The sequence below is a fragment of the Entelurus aequoreus genome, linkage group LG03, assembly GCF_033978785.1.
Source record: "Entelurus aequoreus isolate RoL-2023_Sb linkage group LG03, RoL_Eaeq_v1.1, whole genome shotgun sequence".
In the NCBI taxonomy this organism is placed as follows: domain Eukaryota; kingdom Metazoa; phylum Chordata; class Actinopteri; order Syngnathiformes; family Syngnathidae; genus Entelurus; species Entelurus aequoreus.
Genome location: NC_084733.1, coordinates 54,544,268 through 54,566,065, shown reverse-complemented (window position 1 = coordinate 54,566,065; position 21,798 = coordinate 54,544,268). Strand labels below are relative to the sequence as shown.

Here is a 21,798-nt window from a genome sequence, read left to right as displayed (position 1 = left end):
ATATATATATATATATATAATAGGAAATAGGCATTATGAATTAACACTTTAGAAATAAAACAAAATGGGTGGACTTACTAGTACTTTTTTGTATAAATGATAAAGATGGTTGATGCAATAAATGGTAAGCCAAATTGCTATACATTGTCATTTGTTTTATCAAAACATAAAAGATGATACAATTGACACTAAAAATATAACTTAAAACCTTTAGTAAATTAGTACAAGACAATTATTTTAGCAAAAATAAAAGTTTTATTTTTTAGGTCTCAGGAGGATGTTGCTTTGAATAGAAGTCACAATTATTCCTCGTATTGGCAGCTGTGCTCTGGTTCCGCCCCCTAGCGGCTTACATATACCATACACGACTGGAGTGTGCCGGTCAGACACACCTAACAGGTGCAAACATGAAGAAGATATTCACGGCCAAGCACATTTCTGACTGGTTCACCTCCGGGGCCACGTTTGCCAACATTAAACTCACAGAGGAGGTGGTTGAAAAGAGTTCACCCGAGCCCTCGTCTAAAGACACGAGGTAAGACCATTTTTAATTATCAAAAGTTCAGCTAATTTGCTAGCATCCTTCACACGCACACATGTGCTAGCTTAGCAGTAAATGGCGTCATCACTTAATTGACGGAACACATAATTAAATATACAGTACACACAAAAGCGGCATAACATTAATTAATGTAGCTGATGGTCAAAATTAGGCGGAAAAAAAAAGACAGTTTGTTCCTGGATTAGTATAGAAATGAAGATTGTATTCAAGGCCGAACACATTTCTGACTGGTTCACCTCTGGGGCCACGTTTCCCAACATTAAATTCATAAAGAAATAGCGTCATTACTTACATTACAAAATTAAATATATATATTAATGGAGTTGATGATAAAATTATGGTGCGTTCCATTTGTACTGGGAAGTCTGAATTTCAACTGGAACGCCGCTCGAAGTTGGATTTCCCACTCAGAAAGTCGGAGCATTCTGACCACCCTGAGTTGGTTTCAAAGAAGGCGGCTCTGGATGATATGCGCTTCTATTAGCACTTTTGATTAATTTTAGTTGCAGTAAATCAGTTGTTTAAAATGTATTGTTTATTTATGGTAACATCACTATAGTGTGAACTATATTTATTTGATGTAGTATATACGTTCTATATCGCTAGCAATAGCGTCTGTTTTTTTTTCTTTCATACAGAAAATGGATGGATGGATGGACAGCGAGTTTGAAGGTTGCAGAAAGAGCGTATATTTTCCTATAAATGGTTTATATTCAGACAAGGCAAACGCACACATAGGTTTCGTGAATGTGGCCATCTTGATTTCTGACTTCATAACTGGAACTGTCACGCCAAATGTCTTCCCTCTACAAAAACCTTCCCTCCCCCATTTACTTCCGGGGCTGCGTCCAATAAAATCACAAAGTTGCCGGGGGTCCTTAACCTGCACGCGACTGTCCTGTTTCGCGCCTGTACAAAAAAAAAAACAATAATCGATTTATTCAGATTCCAGCAGCTGTCAAAGACGAAGTATCCTTCCAGCGACGGGCAGTCAAAGCCGAAGTGCTATCGATCGCTGTCAATGACGTAAGAGGAAACATGACCACGGAAGTAAATGGGGGAGGGAAGGTTTTTGCAGAGGGAAGAAATTTGGCGTGACAGCACCCTCTCAACTCGGCAGTGACGTCATTCCCTACTTCCTACTTCTTAGGTCAGGGGTTGGCAACCTTTACCACTCAAAGAGCCATTTTGACCAGTTTCACAAATCAAAGAAATCAATGGGAGCCACAAAACTATTTTGAAATTTAAAATGAAATAACACTGCATACAAAGTTTTTTTTGTTGCTTTGTGCTATGTATAAACCTGGGGTTTCAAACATGCAACCCGCATCTTAATATGAAAATGTTATGTTAGTGCGGACCACAAGTTTTAAATGAATGACGCTTAACAGTGTCATACTTGCCAACTCTCCCGATTTTACCAGGAGTTCCCTGAAATTTAAGTCCACTTTTCTCTCGAATGTCTGCTAATTTTCACCCTAACAACAATAATAGCGTCCTCTACAACCAGCATTGACAACGTGCTAGTCCAGGTACATGTTGTATGCAGCTTCTGCTTGCACACGTAAGCATACTTGCCAACCCTCCCGGTTTTACCGGGAGACTCCCGGAATTCAGCGCCTCTCCCGAAAACCTCCCGGAAGAAATTTTCTCCCGATAAACTCCCGGAATTCAGCCGGAGCTGGAGGCCACGCCCCCTCCAGCTCCATGCGGACCTGAGTGGGTACAGTCTGTTTTCACGTCCACTTTCCCACGATATAAACAGCGTGCCTACCCAATGACGTTATAACTTTAGAATGATCGGAACACTGAAACTCAAGTATTTCTTTTATTTATATGTATAATAAAATATATATATATATATATATATATATATATATATATATGAGAAATACTCGAGTTGGTGAATGCTAGCTGTAAATATACTCCTCCCCTCTTAACCACCCCCCACCTCCCGGAATCGGAGGTCTCAAGGTTGGCAAGTATGCACGTAAGTGACAGCAAGGCATACTTGGTCCACAGCTATACAGGTTACGGTGACGATATAAACAACTTTAACACTCTTACTAACCGCTACCACCAAACCCGCCCACCTCAACCGACGCACGGAGGGAGGTTGATGTGTGGGGGGTGGGGTTTGGTGGTAGCGGGGGTGTATAATGTAACCCGGAAGAGTTAGGGATGCATGGGATTCAGGGTATTTGTTCTGTTGTGTTTATGTTGTGTTACAGTGCAGATGTCCTCCCGAAACGTGTTTGTCATTTTTGTTTGGTGTGGGTTCACAGTGTGGCGTATATTAGTAAGAGTGTTAAAGTTGTTTATTTTGCCACAGTCAGTGTAACCTGTATGACTGTGGAACAAGTATGCCTTGTTGTCACATACGTGTGCAAGCAGAAGCTGCATACAATATGTACCTGGACTGGCACGTTGATACTATTGGCTGTAGAGGGCGCTAAATGCTGTGTCATCACAGTATCCCCTTATTATAGTTGACAGGGTGAAAATCGGAGAATAATTGCCCCGGGAGATTACAGGGAGAGGAATTGAAATCCGGAAGTCTCCCGGGTAAATCGGGAGGGTCGGCATGTATGCAGTTGAGCCGCATCAGAGTGGTCAAAGAGCCGCATGCGGCTCCGGAGCCGCGGGTTGCCGACCCCTGTCTTAGGTAAATGGAACGCAGCATAGTAATACGCTTAATAAACTCTATTAGGGAAAACATTAATAAACGCAGAGGAAAACGCCCAGCAATGTTCCAACTAGGGCTGGGCAATATACCGAACATACTCAATATATCGTGGGTTTGTCTCTGTGCGATATAGAAAATGACTATATTGTGAGTATTCGAGTATACGTTCTCACGCAGTTGGTTTTAGCTGCGGGCATTACACTTCAGGCGTTTCTCACTCTTTCTTGTCTCTCCTTCTCACTGAGACAGAAAACAAGCGCACCTTCTTGCATACGTCACAGAGAGCAGAGAGGTAGCAGCATGGGTAACGTTAGCTGTGGCAGGTGGTGCTAGCGGAGCCGTGCGAGTGGTAATACGAGAGAGAGAGAAGGTGCGATTCTGGTAACAAATGGAGGAAGAATTAATTCTTAGGAAAAACCGCACGGGGTCTATCGTCTGGCGGTGGTTTGGCTTCAAGCGGGAAGATGTTGAACAGACAACCGTAATATGTCAAGTATGCGGCAAAAGCGTTGCCACAAAAAGTAGCAGCACTACTAATTTGTAACATAATTTGAAAAGTCACCCGCTAGAGCGTGAAGAGTGCTTGAAACTCCGCTTATCAACATCTCGGCGGGTGCCACAGCCAACAAAATCAGAATCAGAATCGTTTTATTGCCATTGTTTGAGAACGGGTTCACAAACTAGGAATTTTTCTTGGTGCAAACGTGCAACATAAAACACATATAACACATATTTGGTATAAAAAAGAGCTGTGACTGAGCTATCAGATAGACTTAGAAGGGATTCAAGGAATTCAAGGAGCTGCTGTTAGGAGTTATTGTTCATTTGCCTGATGGCCGAGGGGAAAAAACTGTTCAGGTGGTGGGAGGTGTGGGTCTGGATGGAGCCCAAGCAACCAGCACTGACCCAATTCAGCCTGGCGTCTTCCATTTCCACATCAACAAAAAATAGTCAACAGAAGGAGATAACGTCCGCAGTAACCTAACACATAGCGAAGGACATACACTATTTGAATTCCTATTATACAGCTAAGTTTTATTTTACAGTTTTTGAAATATCTTGTGACATCATGCGCAAAAGTGCACTTTATTTGTTTTAAAATATTGTAGTGGCATTCTGTACAAAAAGCGCACTTTAATTTAGTGTTGTTTTGATATGTCATCTTAGTGACATCATGCACAAAAGTGCACTAATAGCTTGTTTTCTGTTCACTTTCTGTTTTGAAATTACATGAATGTTTGTGCCACTGCTTAACTGTTTAATAAATACAGAGTATATGGTATATACAGGTAAATTGACTTAGTTGAGATTTCCCCCTTTGCATGAAAGTTTAAAATGAGCATATATTAATGCAGTATGAGCAAGAATGTTTTAATGTAGACACATAAAATCATCATATTGGTAGGGTTGGGTATCGTTTGAATTCGAACGATTCCGATTCCTGACGATTCTCGATTCCGATTCTTCTTGTACCATGCCGGGATCAATGTGTTTGACAGGTAGTCCCTGGAAGGTGGTATGTATTTTGGGTTGAGAGTTTTCACCATATCCCTGCAAACATAAACAAGCATGTAATGTTGCTGTTACTGTTTAGCCCAGTATCAATTACCTTAGCTCTAACGTTATTGCTTAACTAACCTAAATGTTGGAGATTCCACTTCCGAAAAGAGATGCAGTCTTTTGACTATGTGTGCAGTGACCTTTCTGTGGCACTCTTCCGTCTGTGGCACCGACATCTTCCCCATTGCCGCTACGGTGAACGGAGTACGCTGAGCACATTGCGGAGCCTGGCTAGCAGGTTGTAAATTGTCTATGAAAAAATATGCGGGCTAATTTGTTAGCTGCCTCGACGTTGTCGCAAAACACATTTATTGCATATATATTGTTTTACTTACCGGATTCGGACTGCAATGCAGTCACCGAGGTGCCAGGCTGGGCGTCGAAGCCAGAGGAAGAGGCACAGGAGGACGGTCGGCGCAGCGTGTCGAAGACGGGACACACGTTTATTTGTACTCGGAGGTGCTTCATCATGTTCGACGTGCACCCTCCTAAGCACGAAACAGTCCTGTCGCACGTGTTACATTTCGCCGATATTTCATTTTTTTTAGTAAAATAAAGCCACACTTTGACCGCCGACGCCCACTATCCATGCTTGACTGACTCGCTCGGCTACATAGGCTCGGCTATGCTAACACTTCCGGCGGTGGGCGCTTCTTCGTTGGTGTTTAGCGGCTTCTTCTTCCGGTCGGCGGACTTATTCTTTTTTTCCGGTCGGCGGACTGGGTATCGAAACTAGGAATCGAAATTTAAACTTTTGAACGATTCCGGGAGAATCGGAAAGTTAGTCCCGGTTCCAATCGATACTCGATACCCAAACCTACATATTGGTGTGATTATATGCATCAAGTGTTAATTCAAGGCTAAGGCAAAAATATCAAGATATATATCGTGACATGGCCTAAAAATGTTGAGATATTAATGAAAGGCCATATCGCCCAGCCCTAGTTCCAACGTAAGGTTCCCTTAAACCACAAACACTAGAAAAGCAGCATTTGGATTTGTATTTGGTTTTGGATCATTTGTGTTTGGAGCAGTTGGACATTGTTGCACATTTTACTCTTTGTCGGCCACCATATATCATAAATTAATTAAGAGCGTCCCCTGTATGATGTAAAACATGCCTCAGTTGGTCTCACAGGGACTGGATAGTAATATGGAAGTTCCCAGTCTTTTTCTTTCAACCAACTGGTGCAACACATGGCCCGGTCTACATATTCAGAAATATTTGGAATGTCTTCCCTGTGCTTTTCACCATAGCCTGTTGATTGGTTGGCACTAAGGGTGTAACGGTACACAAAAATTTCAGTTCGGTACGTACCTCGGTTCAGAGGTCACGGTTCGGTTCATTTTCGGTACAGTAAGAAAACAACGAAATATAAATTTTTTGGTTATTTACCAAATTTGTAAACAATGGCTTTATCCTTTTAACATTATTAACACTATAATAATTCTGCCCACGTTAATCAACATTAAACTGCCTCAAGTTGTTGCTCAGATTAAATAGAATGACAAAACTTTTCTTCTACATATAAAAAGTGCAACATTAAACAGTTTCAAGTCAACTCTTTATGCTTAATTTATTACAGCATTTGGGAAGCCTGTAGTTGATTTTTATTATGTAAATGTTGTATTTTTATCAACATGTGATATCAGGGACCCTGCCATTTAAAACTAGGCTGCTACATTACTAATGATTAATGTAACTATAGCTGAAAAAAATAGTACAAGCAATAAGAATAAGCAATAGGAGAGACTACACACACACACGCGCGCGCGCACACACACACACCGCAAAATGAGGTAACGCTACGCTAAAAGCGAATTAGCCTTCACCTCAAGCCAGGACTGCGAGCGAGCTGAGCTGTATTTTAAGTTTCTAGAAGGTCAACGGGCTCATAGTGATGTTACTAGTAGTTGACTGGGAGGTGTTTATTATAATTTGGGGAGAGTATGCTGCCTTATGCTCACCTTCTAAACACCTATCTGCTCGACGCTGAAGCGCTGACTACATGCGCTCTGAATACTCACTGCTGATTGGCTGTTACCGCTTTGTGTGTACCAATCAGATGGTTGTGTGGGTGGGACAATGCTGGGTGCTGAGACAGAGGCAGAAGAAGCAAAGCAGCTTGTTAAGACTTTAGCTTAGAAACTCGTTTGGTACACCCCCGTACCAAACCGAAGTCCCCGTACCGAAACTGTTCAATACAAAACACGTAGCGTTACACCCCTAGTTGGCACTAGGGATGATGTTCGAAACCGATTCTCCTGGTTGTTCGATAAGAAAAGAACAGATTCCATGGACTCGAATCCCTTTTTGAGAACCGGTTCCCATTATCGAGGCTACTATAGTAAAGAAAAAGAGTTGGTTCTTTATTCAAATCCCTGGGAACGAATCCCAAATGGGCAATGTTATGCCCATTTGATTGTAGACTCTTACTGACACCTTGTGGCGATATGAAAATACTACGCGTCAATAGTTTGGGCACTTCCGGGTTGACGATGTTAGTCCAGTTCATGAGACAATTGAGAAGTAGACAAGTTGTGTTAGCTCTTACAAGCCTTGGAAAAGATAAGTCTGTAAGTAAACTGTTTAACTTGTTTATGTAACTCAAAATTAAGGTGGAAAGTAGGTAAATTTAAAAGTAAGATGTTTATTGAAAAACGATTTTTGTGCACTGTTTCAATGGATGTTTTGAGGACTTAAAATGGCTGCCAGTCGTGTATTTCCACCATGAAAATGGTTTCAACACTCAGAAGTATTTGTTTGATGATAGTACTGTATATTTGTGTGAAGCTAATATTTACATATTTTATATTACATTTCAGGATGTTAATTGAATCACACAGCTTATACATTTGTCATTGTGTGTATTTCAGTTTAAAAAAATAAAAAATAAATAACAGTCCAGTGCAAGACAAACGTAAAGATAGAAAAAGACAAAGCAAGATCAACAACAATAAGAGCCTAAATGGATTAATCTGCTTTGGAACTTTATTAGACGTTTTTGATTGTTTGTTAGCTGTTGCCTGTGTGTGTAGTTAGTATGTTCCAATAGCAGCAGAAGTGCACTTTTTGTAGAGCTGTATTTTCAGTTTTGTGCCCAAGGGACTGATTTTATTTTACACTAAATTATTATTTATACACCTATAGTGATCACAGAGACAGGTTGTTTTTGTGTTACTGTATATATTTGTTTTTCTGAAAAATCCCACTTAATATACTTTGGGTAACAGTCAATATTTATTTTATTTTTTTAGGGGGGTAACAGTCAATATTTATTTATTTTTATTTTATTTTTTTCTTATAAAATAAAACTGAGCTTTTTTTAAACCAATTATTGTATTTTTTTCCATATACAACAACCTATCTGGATTCGATAAGAGAATTAATAAGGAATCGGTTCGATAAGAGGATTCGATAATGGGCTTGAACTCGATAATTTCTTATCAAACATCATCCCTAGTTGGCACCCTGCTTCAGTTTTCTGCGGCTGGTCCAAAACCCTGTGGGCTGCTGCCCTGAGATGTTGTCCTCTTCATCACATTTCCTTTGCCTGAAAAAGTCTTTCAGCACCAGTATGAAGACGGACACCAACTCCCAGGGCATCGCTTTGTTAGCTGCAAGCACCTCACGGAACCTGTGGAGTGATGCCACCAATATAAGTAATATAAGTAACATTGTTGAGGCATGTGTACATTCGACTGGCAGATATGGAAATAAGAATCAATGTAGGTAGTTTGTAGAGTTTCCGCCTTAATACAACTGATAGTGGCGTACCACCACAGCAAAATTATAGCCGCCACACCTCAAAAATACGTTTTTTTATGTGGAAAAAAAAAAATATAGACATACGAGTTTTGGTCCATATCGCCCAGCTTTTGGTGGCAGTATAATCAAATCAATTAAATATTCATATCATTTCCTTATTCCTTTTTATACCATACAATAGTTTGAGCAAAATAATGTCAATTAGTGCAAAATTATTAAACATAAGTTGTAAGAGCCAAAACAAATATATTACTTATGTATATTTGTATGTAGGTATGCAGAGGCATGTCACATTGGACCGTTGACCATCACGTCAGGTTGGATCACTGAATTTTACAAACCCCGTTTCCATATGAGTTGGGAAATTGTGTTAGATGTAAATATAAATGGAATACAATGATTTGCAAATAATTTTCAACCCATATTCAGTTGAATATGCTACAAAGACAACATATTTGATGTTCAAACTGATAAACATATTTTTTTTGCAAATAATCATTAACTTTAGAATTTGATGCCAACAACACGTGACAAAGAAGTTGGGAAAGGTGGCAAAAGATACTGATAAAGTTGAGGAATGCTCATCAAACACTTATTTGGAACATCCAACAGGTGAACAGGCAAATTGGGAACAGGTGGGTGCCATGATTGAGTATAAAAGTAGATTCCATGAAATGCTCAGTCATTCACAAACAAGGATGGGGCGAGGGTCACCACTTTGTCAACAAATGCATGAGCAAATTGTTGAACAGTTTAAAAAAAAACCTTTCTCAACCAGCTATTGCAAGGAATTTAGGGATTTCATCATCTACGGTCCGTAATATCATCAAACGGTTCAGAGAATCTGGAGAAATCACTGCATGTAAGCAGCTAAGCCCGTGACCTTCGATCCCTCAGGCTGTACTGCATCAACAAGCGACATCAGTGTGTAAAGGATATCACCACCTGGGCTCAGGAACACTTCAGAAACCCACTGTCAGTAACTACAGTTGGTCGCTACATCTGTAAGTGCAAGTTAAAACTCTCCTATGCAAGGCGAAAACCGTTTATCAACAACACCCAGAAACGCCGTCGGCTTCGCTGGGCCTGAGCTCATCTAAGATGGACTGATACAAAGTGGAAAAGTGTTCTGTGGTCTGACGAGTCCACATTTCAAATTATTTTTGGAAACTGTGGACGTCGTGTTCTCCGGACCAAAGAGGAAAAGAACCATCCGGATTGTTATAGGCGCAACGTTGAAAAGCCAGCATCTGTGATGGTATGGGGGTGTATTAGTGCCCAAGACATGGGTAACTTACACATCTGTGAAGGCGCCATTAATGCTGAAAGGTACATACAGGTTTTGGAGCAACATATGTTGCCATCCAAACAATGTTACCATGGACGCTCCTGCTTATTTCAGCAAGACAATGCCAAGCCACGTGTTACATCAACGTGGCTTCATAGTAAAAGAGTGCGGGTACTGGACTGGCCTGCTTGTAGTCCAGACCTTGAAAATGTGTGGCGCATTATGATGCCTAAAATACCACAACAGAGACCCCCGGACTGTTGAACAACTTAAGATGTACATCAAGCAAGAATGGGAAAGAATTCCACCTGAGAAGCTTAAAAAATGTCTCCTCAGTTCCCAAACGTTTACTGAGTGTTGTTAAAAGGAAAGGCCATGTAACACAGTGGTGAACATGCCCTTTCCCAACTACTTTGACACGTTTTGCAGCCATGAAATTCTAAGTTAATTATTATTTGCAAAAAAAAAAAGTTTATGAGTTTGAACATCAAATATCTTGTCTTTGTAGTGCATTCAATTGACTATGGGTTGAAAAGGATTTGCAAGTCATTGTATTCCGTTTATATTTACATCTAACACAATTTCCCAATTCATATGGAAACGGGGTTTGTAACTTTGTTTTCAAAATTACAACTTACACAACTGTAACATGTACTTATTCAATGAACGAGTCACAGATGCAAGCCCACATAAGCCTCTCAGCGGTATTGATGACAGTCGCTACAATTAGTTTGCATCTACGACACACCTGAATGAATGGGATTCCATGGAACAATTGCGCAGATGGATTGGATCTTAAGAGTTTTGGGGTGAATGCACATTGTGTTCATTTGGACTCTCTTCTTTTCCGCCTTTATATTGAAGAAGTCACAATCGAAATGTCACCAACTGATAGCATCGCATCACAGCTATCAGAAGCGGTTGCTTTTTTTTCCCCATCTTTGTAAAATTGAAATTATGAACACAGTTGGATGTGCTGCCGCTTGTCCATTGGGGACTGTTTTGGCTTGTTATTGAGCGCTCTTGGTTTGTTGTGATCGGCTGAGGTTTCTGCACTGGTGGCGCTGTGCTGTGGAAGTGCCGACTGGTGGCACTAGACCAGGGGTAGGGAACCTATGGCTCTCGAGCCAGATGTGGCTCTTTTGATGACTGCATCTGGCTCTCAGATAAATCTTAGCTGACATTGCTTAACACTATAAGTAATTAATAATTCCGCTGGTAATCACAGTGTCAAAATACAAAACCTTCTAATGCATTTTAATCCATCCATCCGTTTTTCTACCGCACCTGTTCAAGAAGTCGCATTAATGGTAAGAAGTATTTTATTTATTATTGGTTAGCTTCAGAATAACAATGTTATTAAAAAGAATAAGAGACTTATTATACTCTAAAAATGTTGGTCTTACTTAAAAATGCACGCATTTAGTTGTATTCAGTGTTAAAAAAATATTATATGGCTCTCACGGAAATGCATTTTAAAATATGTGGCTTTCATGGCTCTCTCAGCCAAAAAGGTTCCCGACCCCTGCACTAGACTATTCCAGTGTTTCCCATAAACTGCCAAGATACCTGTGGGGGTGTGGCTATGGGCATGGTCACCATGACATCATCGAGTAATTTGCAAAATTTACTACAATGATATGATTTTCTCTAAAAAGGCTCAAAAAATTTATGCTTACTAATTAATAACAGTTTTGTTTTAAACGTCCATCCATCCATCCATCCATTTTACAATGTAATTACAACACTTTATGTACATATTTATATACAGATTTGAACAATAAGTTATTCACTGAAATATATTTATTAATTGTGGTTCTTACAAAAAATATATCTTATAAAATATCTAAAATGTCTCTTAAAGCTCTGCCCCTTTAATTAGTGCATACTATATAATATAACTTTAGCCTACTACTACAACCATATTATTTACCAGCAACATAAAGTGAAACAGAGGCAGAGGTGTCCTGCCACAGTCAGTAACAAATAAACAGAAAACAGTAGTGGTCAAATACAAATAAGGCAACAAGAGAAGTATCCTACACTTCTCTTTTGTAAAGTAAATCTGAACAGCCTATATGGGCATCTACATCAACTATATGATTTGCCTGAGAAGCTGGACAGGACACAAAAAAAAAAAAAAAGTTTATTTTTTATTTTTTATTTTAATTTTATTTTTTTTTTAAATTTGTGGCGGACGTAATTCTTACGTGGCGGGCCGCCACAAATAAATTAATGTGTGGGAAACACTGTATTCTGAATGTTGTTTATGTGGGGATTCGTGCTCATTTGCTACAGTGTATTTTTTGATAAACCGTCTCCACTGGAAAATGAGTGAAACTATTTTAAGCAGTGATGTGGAAGAGAGGACGACGGTCATTCATACAACCAATGCTCTGGCCTGCAAAAGAACTTGCAGAAGGAATGTGAAACAAATTAAAGGGCTCATACCTGAAATCAAAGACCTCATGAAGAAATATGAACATGCAAAGGATGTGCACTTAAAACTGGAAAAGTTGTTTTAGTTATATTAAAATTCTAAATTAGCCCATAAATCAGTATATTAATTGCCAAAAAACTCAGTGAATAGTTTGAACACCTAAAAAAAAAAGAAGCAGGGCAGGTTTCATGGAAGATGTGAACAAATGGCTTTTGGAAGCTGGAAGGTATTTTCCACAAAAGATTTTGTAACTGCAAATTTGCCAACTGCTGCAAATGTTTCTCCCATTTTATCTGAGGAGGCACCTGTTGAAGTGAAAAACATTTCCCGACACTACGCACCAAGACACACTTTCCTCTTCCCAGTCAAACTTAGCAACATCAGACATTCAGAACACCAAACAACCAGAGGACAGCGTATCAAATGTTGGAAGCAAAAGAAGAAAACACAGCTCCAGAGCATCAAGCACTACATCTGCTCGTTTAATGGCGGAGGCTAACGTGGCTGCTCTTGTTGTGCGACAAAGACTGCTAAAGGATAAACATGCCTCGGGATAACAGGAGGAAATACTAAGGAAGAGAAAGGAGCAGCTGGAGCTGGAAGCAAATCTAGCTGCTACGTTGGCAAAAGTGGAAATACTAGGAGCCCCTTAGGGGTCCAATATTAGCAGCAATTTTTCAAAAAAATCTGATTGTATGGAGTCACATTTTGAGCAACGGAAAACAGTGAGGGTTCAAGCTAATTATTTGGTACCACTGTTGCGGGTGATGCATACACAGGTGACATCTACAGTCATGCCTACAGTGCACATGACATCTGCTGCATTGCCTGCTTTTGTCTGCTGCATCTCATCCTTCATATCCATCTGCATTGCCTGCTCCCTCTGTTGTATTGCCTGTATCATCTCTCCATCTGCATTTCCTACTTAGTGAACAGAGCAACATATCGGCAGTCATGGAAAGGCAAATTGAAATCACTGCGTTATCAGTGCAGCAGCAGCCTCTCTCTTCCATGCCCAAAAAAGAGATTCAGGTTTTTGATGGTGACCCACTTCAATACCAAATATTCATTAAATCCTTTGAATACAGTGTTAAAGGTAGGAACCCAAGCCATAAAGATTATCTCTTCTATCTTGAACAATTTTCAAGAGGACAGCCAAGGTAACTTGTGAGAAGCTGTTTATATACGGCCTCGGGCTGAGAATTCAGGAAGGCCAAATCTAAGCTTCAGAAACATCTTGGCAATGAGCATGAAATTGCAAAAGCTTGGTCATCAATAAAAGGTGATGACACAAAGGCTCTGCAAACATACAGATTTTTTCTAAGAGGTTGTTGTAATACAATGGAAGACATCAACTATACCTGTATGCGTGAGCTCGACATGCCCTGCAGCATGCTCATCGTCAAAAGGAAGTTGCCCTACCGTCTGAAAAAATAAATGGAGAATTATGGCCTGTAACTTCCTACCTTTAAAAACATGGTGAATTTCCTGGAAAAGCAGGTGACAATTCTAACAGCCAATATTTGGACCAAACTGAGCAAAGATGTAAAAAAGTCCAAGTCGCAGCCTTATCCAAAATTAAAAGGCAACATCTTTGCCACCACTGTGACAGATGTAGAAAAGAAGAATGATAAAGGAACTAAAGAAAAGTAGAGTTTGTCTGCTGCTGTGGAAAACTGATTGTTCTGTGGAGGTGGACATGCTTTGAGGATGTGTTCACAATTGGAAACGATGTGAAACACACAATTGACACATCAGCAAAGCTTGTAAAAAGCGACTCACCTGCAACATGTGTGGTTTAAAGCCTCTTAGTATGCTGCATACCTACCAAAGAAGGAGCGAAAAAGGACAAGCACATGTCAAAAAGGTGACTAAACCTACTGCTGTAGCCTCTGTCCAAACAAGGGATATGACTGGGGCCGTCGAGGATAATTGCAAACTCTTAATAGTGCTAGTATAACTCAAGGCCAGGAAAGGGAATTTGACAGTGCATACCTATGCATTTCTCGACCCGGGCAGCACTGAATCATTCTGCACAGTGAGGCTGATGAATAAGATCAATCTACAAGGAAGAAGGTCAAACATTCTGTTGCGAACAATGGAGCAAAGGAAGGTAGTTGAAAATAGTATTGTTTTAGGCCCAGAGGTTGCTAGACTTGAGGGCAGCAAATGTTGTGCTCTCCCAGGCATATACACACAGAAGACTATGCTAGTACACAAATGAAACATCCCACATCAAAATAACATCAACTGTTGACCTGATTTGATAGATGCATCTTCCAGAAATTGATTCTAAAATAGAGTTGCTGATTGGTTCAGATGTAACGAAGGCTCTGGAACCGCTAAATGTAATCCTGAGTTTGGGAGATGGACCTTGCGCTGTCAAAACCATGCTTGGTTGGACAGTAAATAGACCACTAGGAGGCAAAATTGATGAGGCTCAGGAACAGTCAGTAATAAGTGTAAACAGGAAATCTGTTGTGAAACTGTATAAACTGTGGGAACAGCAGTTCAAGATCGACTTTCCTGACTGTATTCGTGACAACCCAGAACCTTCTAAAGATGACCAACCGTTCCTCGATTTTGTCTCCAAGTCAGCCAATCTCCGCAATGGTCGTTATTGCATTGGACTACCTTTTAAAGGAAATGGTGTAGCGGTTGATTTAAGGACATAATTCATCACACCTGTTACTTGACTTTGTCATCATCATTCACTGTACTGTTCGATTGTGCACATGAGAATGTTGTTCTTGTTTGGCATTCATGTATGCAGTTGGGAGCGAGTAATTCGGCGTGGCCCCTTTAAGTGGCCGTCAGGAGATTCTCACAAAGGTGGGGGTTTGTTGTTCCCGCCATTTGTGAGTGTGGGTGATGTAAGCGTTCATTCTTGCTGGTTCTTGATGAATAAACGACGCACACATTTTTGTGTGTCAACGATACTTCAAGTTGACTTGCTTTCACGCTACAAGCACAACACTGGTGACCCCGACGCTTCACTGAACGGATTCAGTGAATATTATCGACCATGACGGCGAATGCGGTTTCTCTGAAGCTGCTCGAGTTCTGGGAATCTTCCACGACTGCATGGTTTGCCCAGGCCGAGGCACAGTTCGCCCTGCGTGGTATCACAGAGGACGACACTAAGTTTTATTATGTCGTGTCCTCCCTCGGGAGCGCGACGGCGACCAGAGTGGTTAGCGTCCTTACGCACCCACCGGAGAGGAACAAGTACGTCACATTGAAGGCTCACCTCTTAAAGACATTTCAACTTTTCGACGCGGAGAGAGCTAGCAGCCTTTTTTCGTTGCAAGGGCTTGGCGATTGCAAGCCCTCTGAACTAATGGACAACATGCTAGGCTTCTTAGGTGAGCACAGACCAGGATTCCTCTTTTGTGCAGCTTTTCCTGAGGCTGCTGCCTTCTCAGGTGCGGGCTGCCTTAGCCAACACCGCTATTTTGGACTGCCGCGAACTAGCTGCTGAAGCTGATAAGTTCTTTTTAGCCTCCCAACCGACTTATGTGGCTGCTTTTCTTCCGGCTGGGACAGAAAGACCCATGGAAGATTCTTCCACTCTCGCTGCTGCTGCCGTTACGCCCCCCAGGCGACAACCGGATTCTGGACTATGTTTTTTCCACGCAAAGTTCGGGACCAAAGCCAGGCGGTGCAGTTTTCGTGGACCGCCGCCGGGAAACGCCGGGGCCGGCGCACAGCAGTGGCCATGAGCGTCAGCAGTACTGGCAGGCTGCTCTTCATCCAGGACTCCCTCTCTGGAGGACGGTTCCTGTGTGACACTGGCGCGCAGAGGAGCGTCCTGCCAGCATCAAGGTTGGACATGCTGTCTGAGTCACATGGCCCCCCCATGGAAGCGGCCAATGGCAGCCCTATCCGCACTTACGGAATACGGTACGTGGAACTGTGTTTTGGTTGACAGCGTTTTAGTTGGAACTTTGTGACTGCTAAAGTGACGGTGCCGCTCATCGGTGCAGATTTTCTCTGTGCTTTCGGCCTCCTTGTGGATGTAAAAAACAGGCGTTTGGTGGATGCGATTATGTTCTGCTCGTACAAGTGCAGTCTCAGCGCGACGGACTCAATCAGGCTTTTCAGCATGCTACCCGCCGCAGACGTTTCTCTGCGCCTCCTCGCTGAGTTCCCCACCCTGGCGCAGCCCACGTTCTCGTCATCTACCGCCAAGATTGGTGTGGAACACCACATTGCCACCACGGGCCCCCCTGTGCACGCACAAGCCCGGTGCCTGGACCCTGCTAAACTCTCCATCGCTAAAGCTGAATTCGAGACCATGGAACACCTCGGGATCATTTGCTGCTCAGACAGCTCGTGGGCGTTGCCCCTCCACATGGTGGAGAAGCCGGGAGGTGGTTGCCGACCATGCAGTGATTACCGCAGACTCAACGAGGCGACTACCCCGGATCGTTATCCGGTCCCCCACATACAAGATTTTTCCGCCAACCTGGCTGGGAAAACTGTTTTCTAAGGTAGATCTTGTCCGGGGCTATCATCAGGTGCCGGTCCACCCCTCTGATATCCCGAAGACAGCGGTCATCACCCCATTTGGACTGTTCGAATTTTTATGAATGCCTTTTGGCCTTAAGAGTGCCGCACATACTTTCCAGCGGTTGATGGACTCTGTTTTACGTGACTTGCCGTTTCTGTTTGTCTACTTGGACGATATCCTGGTAGCGAGCACCTCTCAGGCCGAGCATGTGACCCACCTTAGGTCCCTTTTTCAGCGCCTTAGCCAACAGGGGCTCATTGTTAACCCGGCTAAGTGCCAGTTCGGGTTGTCTGTAATCGACTTCCTCTGACATCGTGTCACGGAGTGCGGGGCAGTTCCCCTCCCAGCGAAGGTTGCTGCCATCGCAAACTACCCCCGCCCACTCACGGTTAAGGCGCTTCAGGAGTTCCTTGGCATGGTAAATTTTTTACCATCGTTTCATTCCCCAGGCAGCTGACCTCATACGGCCGCTGTATGATGCTCTTAAGGGAGCTGCTCCCAAGCACATGGTGGACTGGTCTGACGCGCGGCACAGTGCTTTTGTGGGGGTCAAGTCTGCTCTCGCTAACGCTAACCTGCTGGCACACCCATTACCCGATGCTCCTATTGCAATCACCACGGACGCACGCGTCAGACTATGCTGTAGGTGCAGTGCATGAGCAGTGGGTGGGTGGCATTTAGCAACCTTTGGCTTTCTTTAGCAGGCAGTTGCGCCCCTGCGAGTGGAAATATAGCACATTTGACCGTGAGCTCCTTGGCCTCTATCTGGCCATACGACATTTCCGTTTGTTGCTTGAAGGCCTGCCTTTCACAGCTTTTGTGGACCACAAACCCCTCACTTTCGCGATGGCCAAGACGGCTGAACCGAGGTCGGCTCGGCAACAGAGGCACCTCTCCTACGTCTCGGAGTTCATGACGAACATCCAGCACCTTGCTGGTAAGAGCAATGTCGTTGCTGACTGCCTTTCCCGAGCCGTCGCGGGCGCTGTCCATGTGGGGCTCGATTTTGCACAAATGGCAGTTGACCAGGCTGAAGACCCGGACATCCAAGCTCTTAAGGCTGCAGCCACATGGCAACGGTTGTCTGAGGTCCCATTTGAGGACACAAGGGTTACGCTCCTTTTGTGACGTCGCTACCGGTCGGCCACGGTCCCTTGTGTCCGCCATTTGGAGGTGGCGCGTGTTCGTCTCCATCCACGGCCTTTCCCACCCTGGAAGGAAACCTTCCCAGCAGCTGGTAGCTGCAAAATTTATGTGGCGTGGACTGAAAAAAGACCTTAGTGACTGGGCTTCTACATGTGTGGCATGCCAGCGCTCAAAAGTGCGCTGCCACACGCGGGCTCCACTGGCACCGTTTACACACTAGGGCCAATTTAGTGTTGCCAATCAACCTATCCCCAGGTGCATGTTTTTGGAAGTGGGAAGAAGCCGGAGTACCCGGAGGGAACCCACGCAGTCACGGGGAGAACATGCAAACTCCACACAGTGGTGTACAGTGGTGTTTGCAATTGGATGTCTTCAAGTTCAAAATAATCTTGACGGACATGCCTCTCACAAGGAGGATTCTTTACTGTCAGTTCTGTATATGTTGGCACCAGTTGTCCTGACTGCAAAAAAGATCCTACAAGATCATAAAATAAGGGATGTGTTGGATTTAGGATTGTCATGCTCTGGAAGACTTCATGGTTGACAGATGTTTCAAACCTCAAAATCTTGGCACAGTGATATCTGCCCAGCATAATTTCTCAAATGCCTGTGAAGATGCTTATGAAACTGTTAGTTATATATTATTGTACTGTATGTATTACTCTGAAATACATCGACAATAACACCACACGATTCAGAACATTTGTTGCCAATAGAATTTCTGAAATTGATAAAGTATCACGTGTACTACGATGGAAATATGTTAACACAGTTAACAATCCTGCAGACATGGCATCTAAGGGCTTGAACAAAAATATTGGTGTTTTGACCTCAGTATCTTTCTCAACCTCAGGAGGAACAGCCTGAAATTCCCGATTGACTCAAAGAAGTCTCACCATATGACTCTGAAATCAAGAACATAACTTTAAATGTTGCTCAGATGTCCTCTTAAGAAGTGGATCCAGTTACCTGCCTTATCCATTACTTCTCCTGGACTCGTTTCAAAGTGGCTCTGGCCTGGATTCTCAGACTTAAAGAACTGCTTTTCTATCGTAGCAAAAAGAAGAAAGAAACAAATGATCAGACACAAAAGGAAACTATCGTAGACAGTGGTTTCACAGTTGAAGAACTGGATAAAATGAGATTGAGACATACTGCCACTGCCACAGGAAGAGATTTGTCGACGAGAAAGGGAATGATTAAAAGATGTTGCCACATTTATAAACTCAATCCCATCCTTAAATTGTGTTTTAATTGGTAGACGACTTGGCAGATCTGCAATGCCAGAAGAGATTAAACATCCTATCATGCTATCTAGGGATGTCCCGATCCAGGTTTTTGCACATCCGATCCGATACCGATGTTGTTTTTGCACTTCCGATCCGATACCAGCCTATCCGAGCATGTATTAAAGTTTAAAGTTATTTAGCCTACTTAGTTGTCAGATCCATGTTGAAAAGGGTTTTAGTACTCTTGATAACAACTAGCCAGCTGAATTAGGTGAGTTTGAATAATACACAATGGTTGGTAACAAGAAACTGACCTGTTTATTCAAGGATAAACACAAAATAGACAAAATTATGCATGACAAACAGAAATGGCATAATTGAACAGTACAAAAGTGAACAGCATAAAGTGCAAATAATGCCGTAAACATGATTAAAAAAAGCAAAACACAAACAACCTGAGTGGGATAAAATGTCTATAACTCAGCATCAATACTTGCTCTTGAACAAGTGTAAACTTAAAAAAAAACTATTATCTGCACACTCCCTTCAATTGTTTGCCCCCCTGACTGCAGTCCGAGCATAATGGGGAGATTCTTTCTAACAAAGACGAGCACTTCAAGATGCTCAGGTGTCAGCCTGCTCCTGTGTTCATCAATGATGAGTGAGGCTGTGCTAAAAAGCCTCTCACTCTCAACACTGGTGCAAGGAGCACTGAGGAACATGGCTGCTGTTGCTGCCAGGGTGGGTAGTCAAGACTGATTGTCTCTCCAGTAGTGGAAAGGATTGCTCTTACGCCCAGCTGGAGGCTTACTGAGGTAGCTCTCCAACTGAAACAGTGCCCCTGGGGTGATCTGCTGCTCAGATGGACCTGCTGTGCAGCTCTCCTCCAGTATCTCGTCAAAGTAGCTGCGGAGGCTGCTGGTTGAGCTTCCAGCCTCCATTCCTGGTGTTTGCCTTGCTGTCTCAGTCTCAGCCACACCTTCTCCAGAGGGCATGGTCTTCAGTTCTTGTTCCATTTATCATCACCTCTATCTTTAGTGCCTCCTTTGCCTGATCCAGTTTGGTAGCATTAGTGAAGAACCTTAACATTTGGATAAAATGTAATAAAGATATATCAATTATTTTATATTGTTTCAGCCAGTCTCCACATATTAAATGTTTAATGACAACAAGTAACACACAAAATAGATCACAAATGATCAACAGTGACATTCATTTCCTCGCCCATCATATAACTGAAGGAAAATAATAATAATAATAATAATAAATAATAATAACAATAATAATACATTCCATCACCTTATATCTATGAAACATTAGGCTACTGAAATACTGACAAATAAATAAATGCCAGCTGTAGAGTAAAATATTTTCAATATAGTACTGAAGCTTATAACATGCTCAAATAACTATAAAGCACTTACTTGTCTTTGTAGCGTGGATCTAGCATTGTTGCCACGGCATAGAGGGGTTCAGTTTCCACATGGTCAAAACGTGTGTGCACCGCATCGAGTAAGGTGGCCATGGTTTGAATCCCTGAGTGTTCTTCGCTCTCACTGTCTAGAAAGTGTGTCAGGACACGGACAGATGGGATAACATCGGCTGCTGTGGCGGAGGCTGCACTAACCTCGGCTGTCAGCTCTTGGAAGGGTTTAAGAATTGTTGCAGTTTTCTCTAGCAGCGACCATTGGTTGCCTGTTAATGTGGCTGGCAGATTGCTGTCGCTACTAAGATTAAGCACCAATGATTGTCACACACACTAGATGTGGTGAAATTTGTCCTCTGCATTTGACCCATCCCCTTGGGGAGCAGTGGGCAGCAGCGGCGCCGTGCCCGGGAATCATTTTGGTGATTTAACCCCCAACTCCGACCCTTAATGCTGAGTGCCAAGCTGGGAGGTAATGGGTCCCATTTTTATAGTCTTTGGTATGACTCGGCTGGGATTTGAACTCCAACCTACCGATCTCAGGGCGGTGATGCATAGGCCTGCAGTACCCGCTTACAATGCACTAGGCTGTCGATCATCTTCGTACTGCTCCATCTGGTCTTGATGTCCTGTTGCAAACGCTTCCTCGAGTTTTGAGTAGGCCATGGGCGAGTGCTTGAAGTGGGTCACTATTTTTCTCCCGTTGGCGATGGCATCGCTTACAGCTCACTGTGCCAATAGACCGTGTTGGACAACGAGCTGTAAGGTGTGCGCAAAACATCCCAGGCTGGGCACGCCAAGCTGATCCATTGCCTTTTTCATATTGGCCGCGTTATCTCTTAAAATTACACGGACCTTCTTTTTGTCAATCTTCCAAGCGCGTAGCATATGTTCAATTGCGTCTGTGATGGCATTCGCTGTGTGTGAGCCTCTAAACTCACGCGCATGTAAAACAGCTCTCTTTGGGTTGAAGTCCGGCCCAAGCCAGTGTGCAGTTAAACTTAATAATGATAAAGGACGATGATCAAAGCTCCAAATATCGGTTGTGAAACTAAGAGCATTTGCACTCTCTACTTGTTTGGCAATGTAATCTCTAACATCTTTGTGAATCTGGGGGATTGTTTTCTCAAGGATGTAATGACGGCTGGGCATGTTGTACCGTTGTTCAAGGTGTTGGAT

At 42.7% G+C, this 21,798-nt stretch overlaps 1 protein-coding gene across 1 annotated transcript in view; it reads left to right on the top strand.

Moving 5' to 3' along the window:
- Positions 1–331: 331 nt before the first annotated feature.
- The window catches only part of tdrd9 (tudor domain containing 9), a 96,649-nt gene continuing 75,182 nt past the window's right edge, over positions 332–21,798 (top strand). The window contains exon 1 of the mRNA XM_062042190.1: positions 332–535. Coding sequence (XP_061898174.1) covers positions 408–535 — 128 coding nt within the window. The 5' untranslated portion in view covers positions 332–407. The remainder of the gene's footprint in view (positions 536–21,798) is intronic.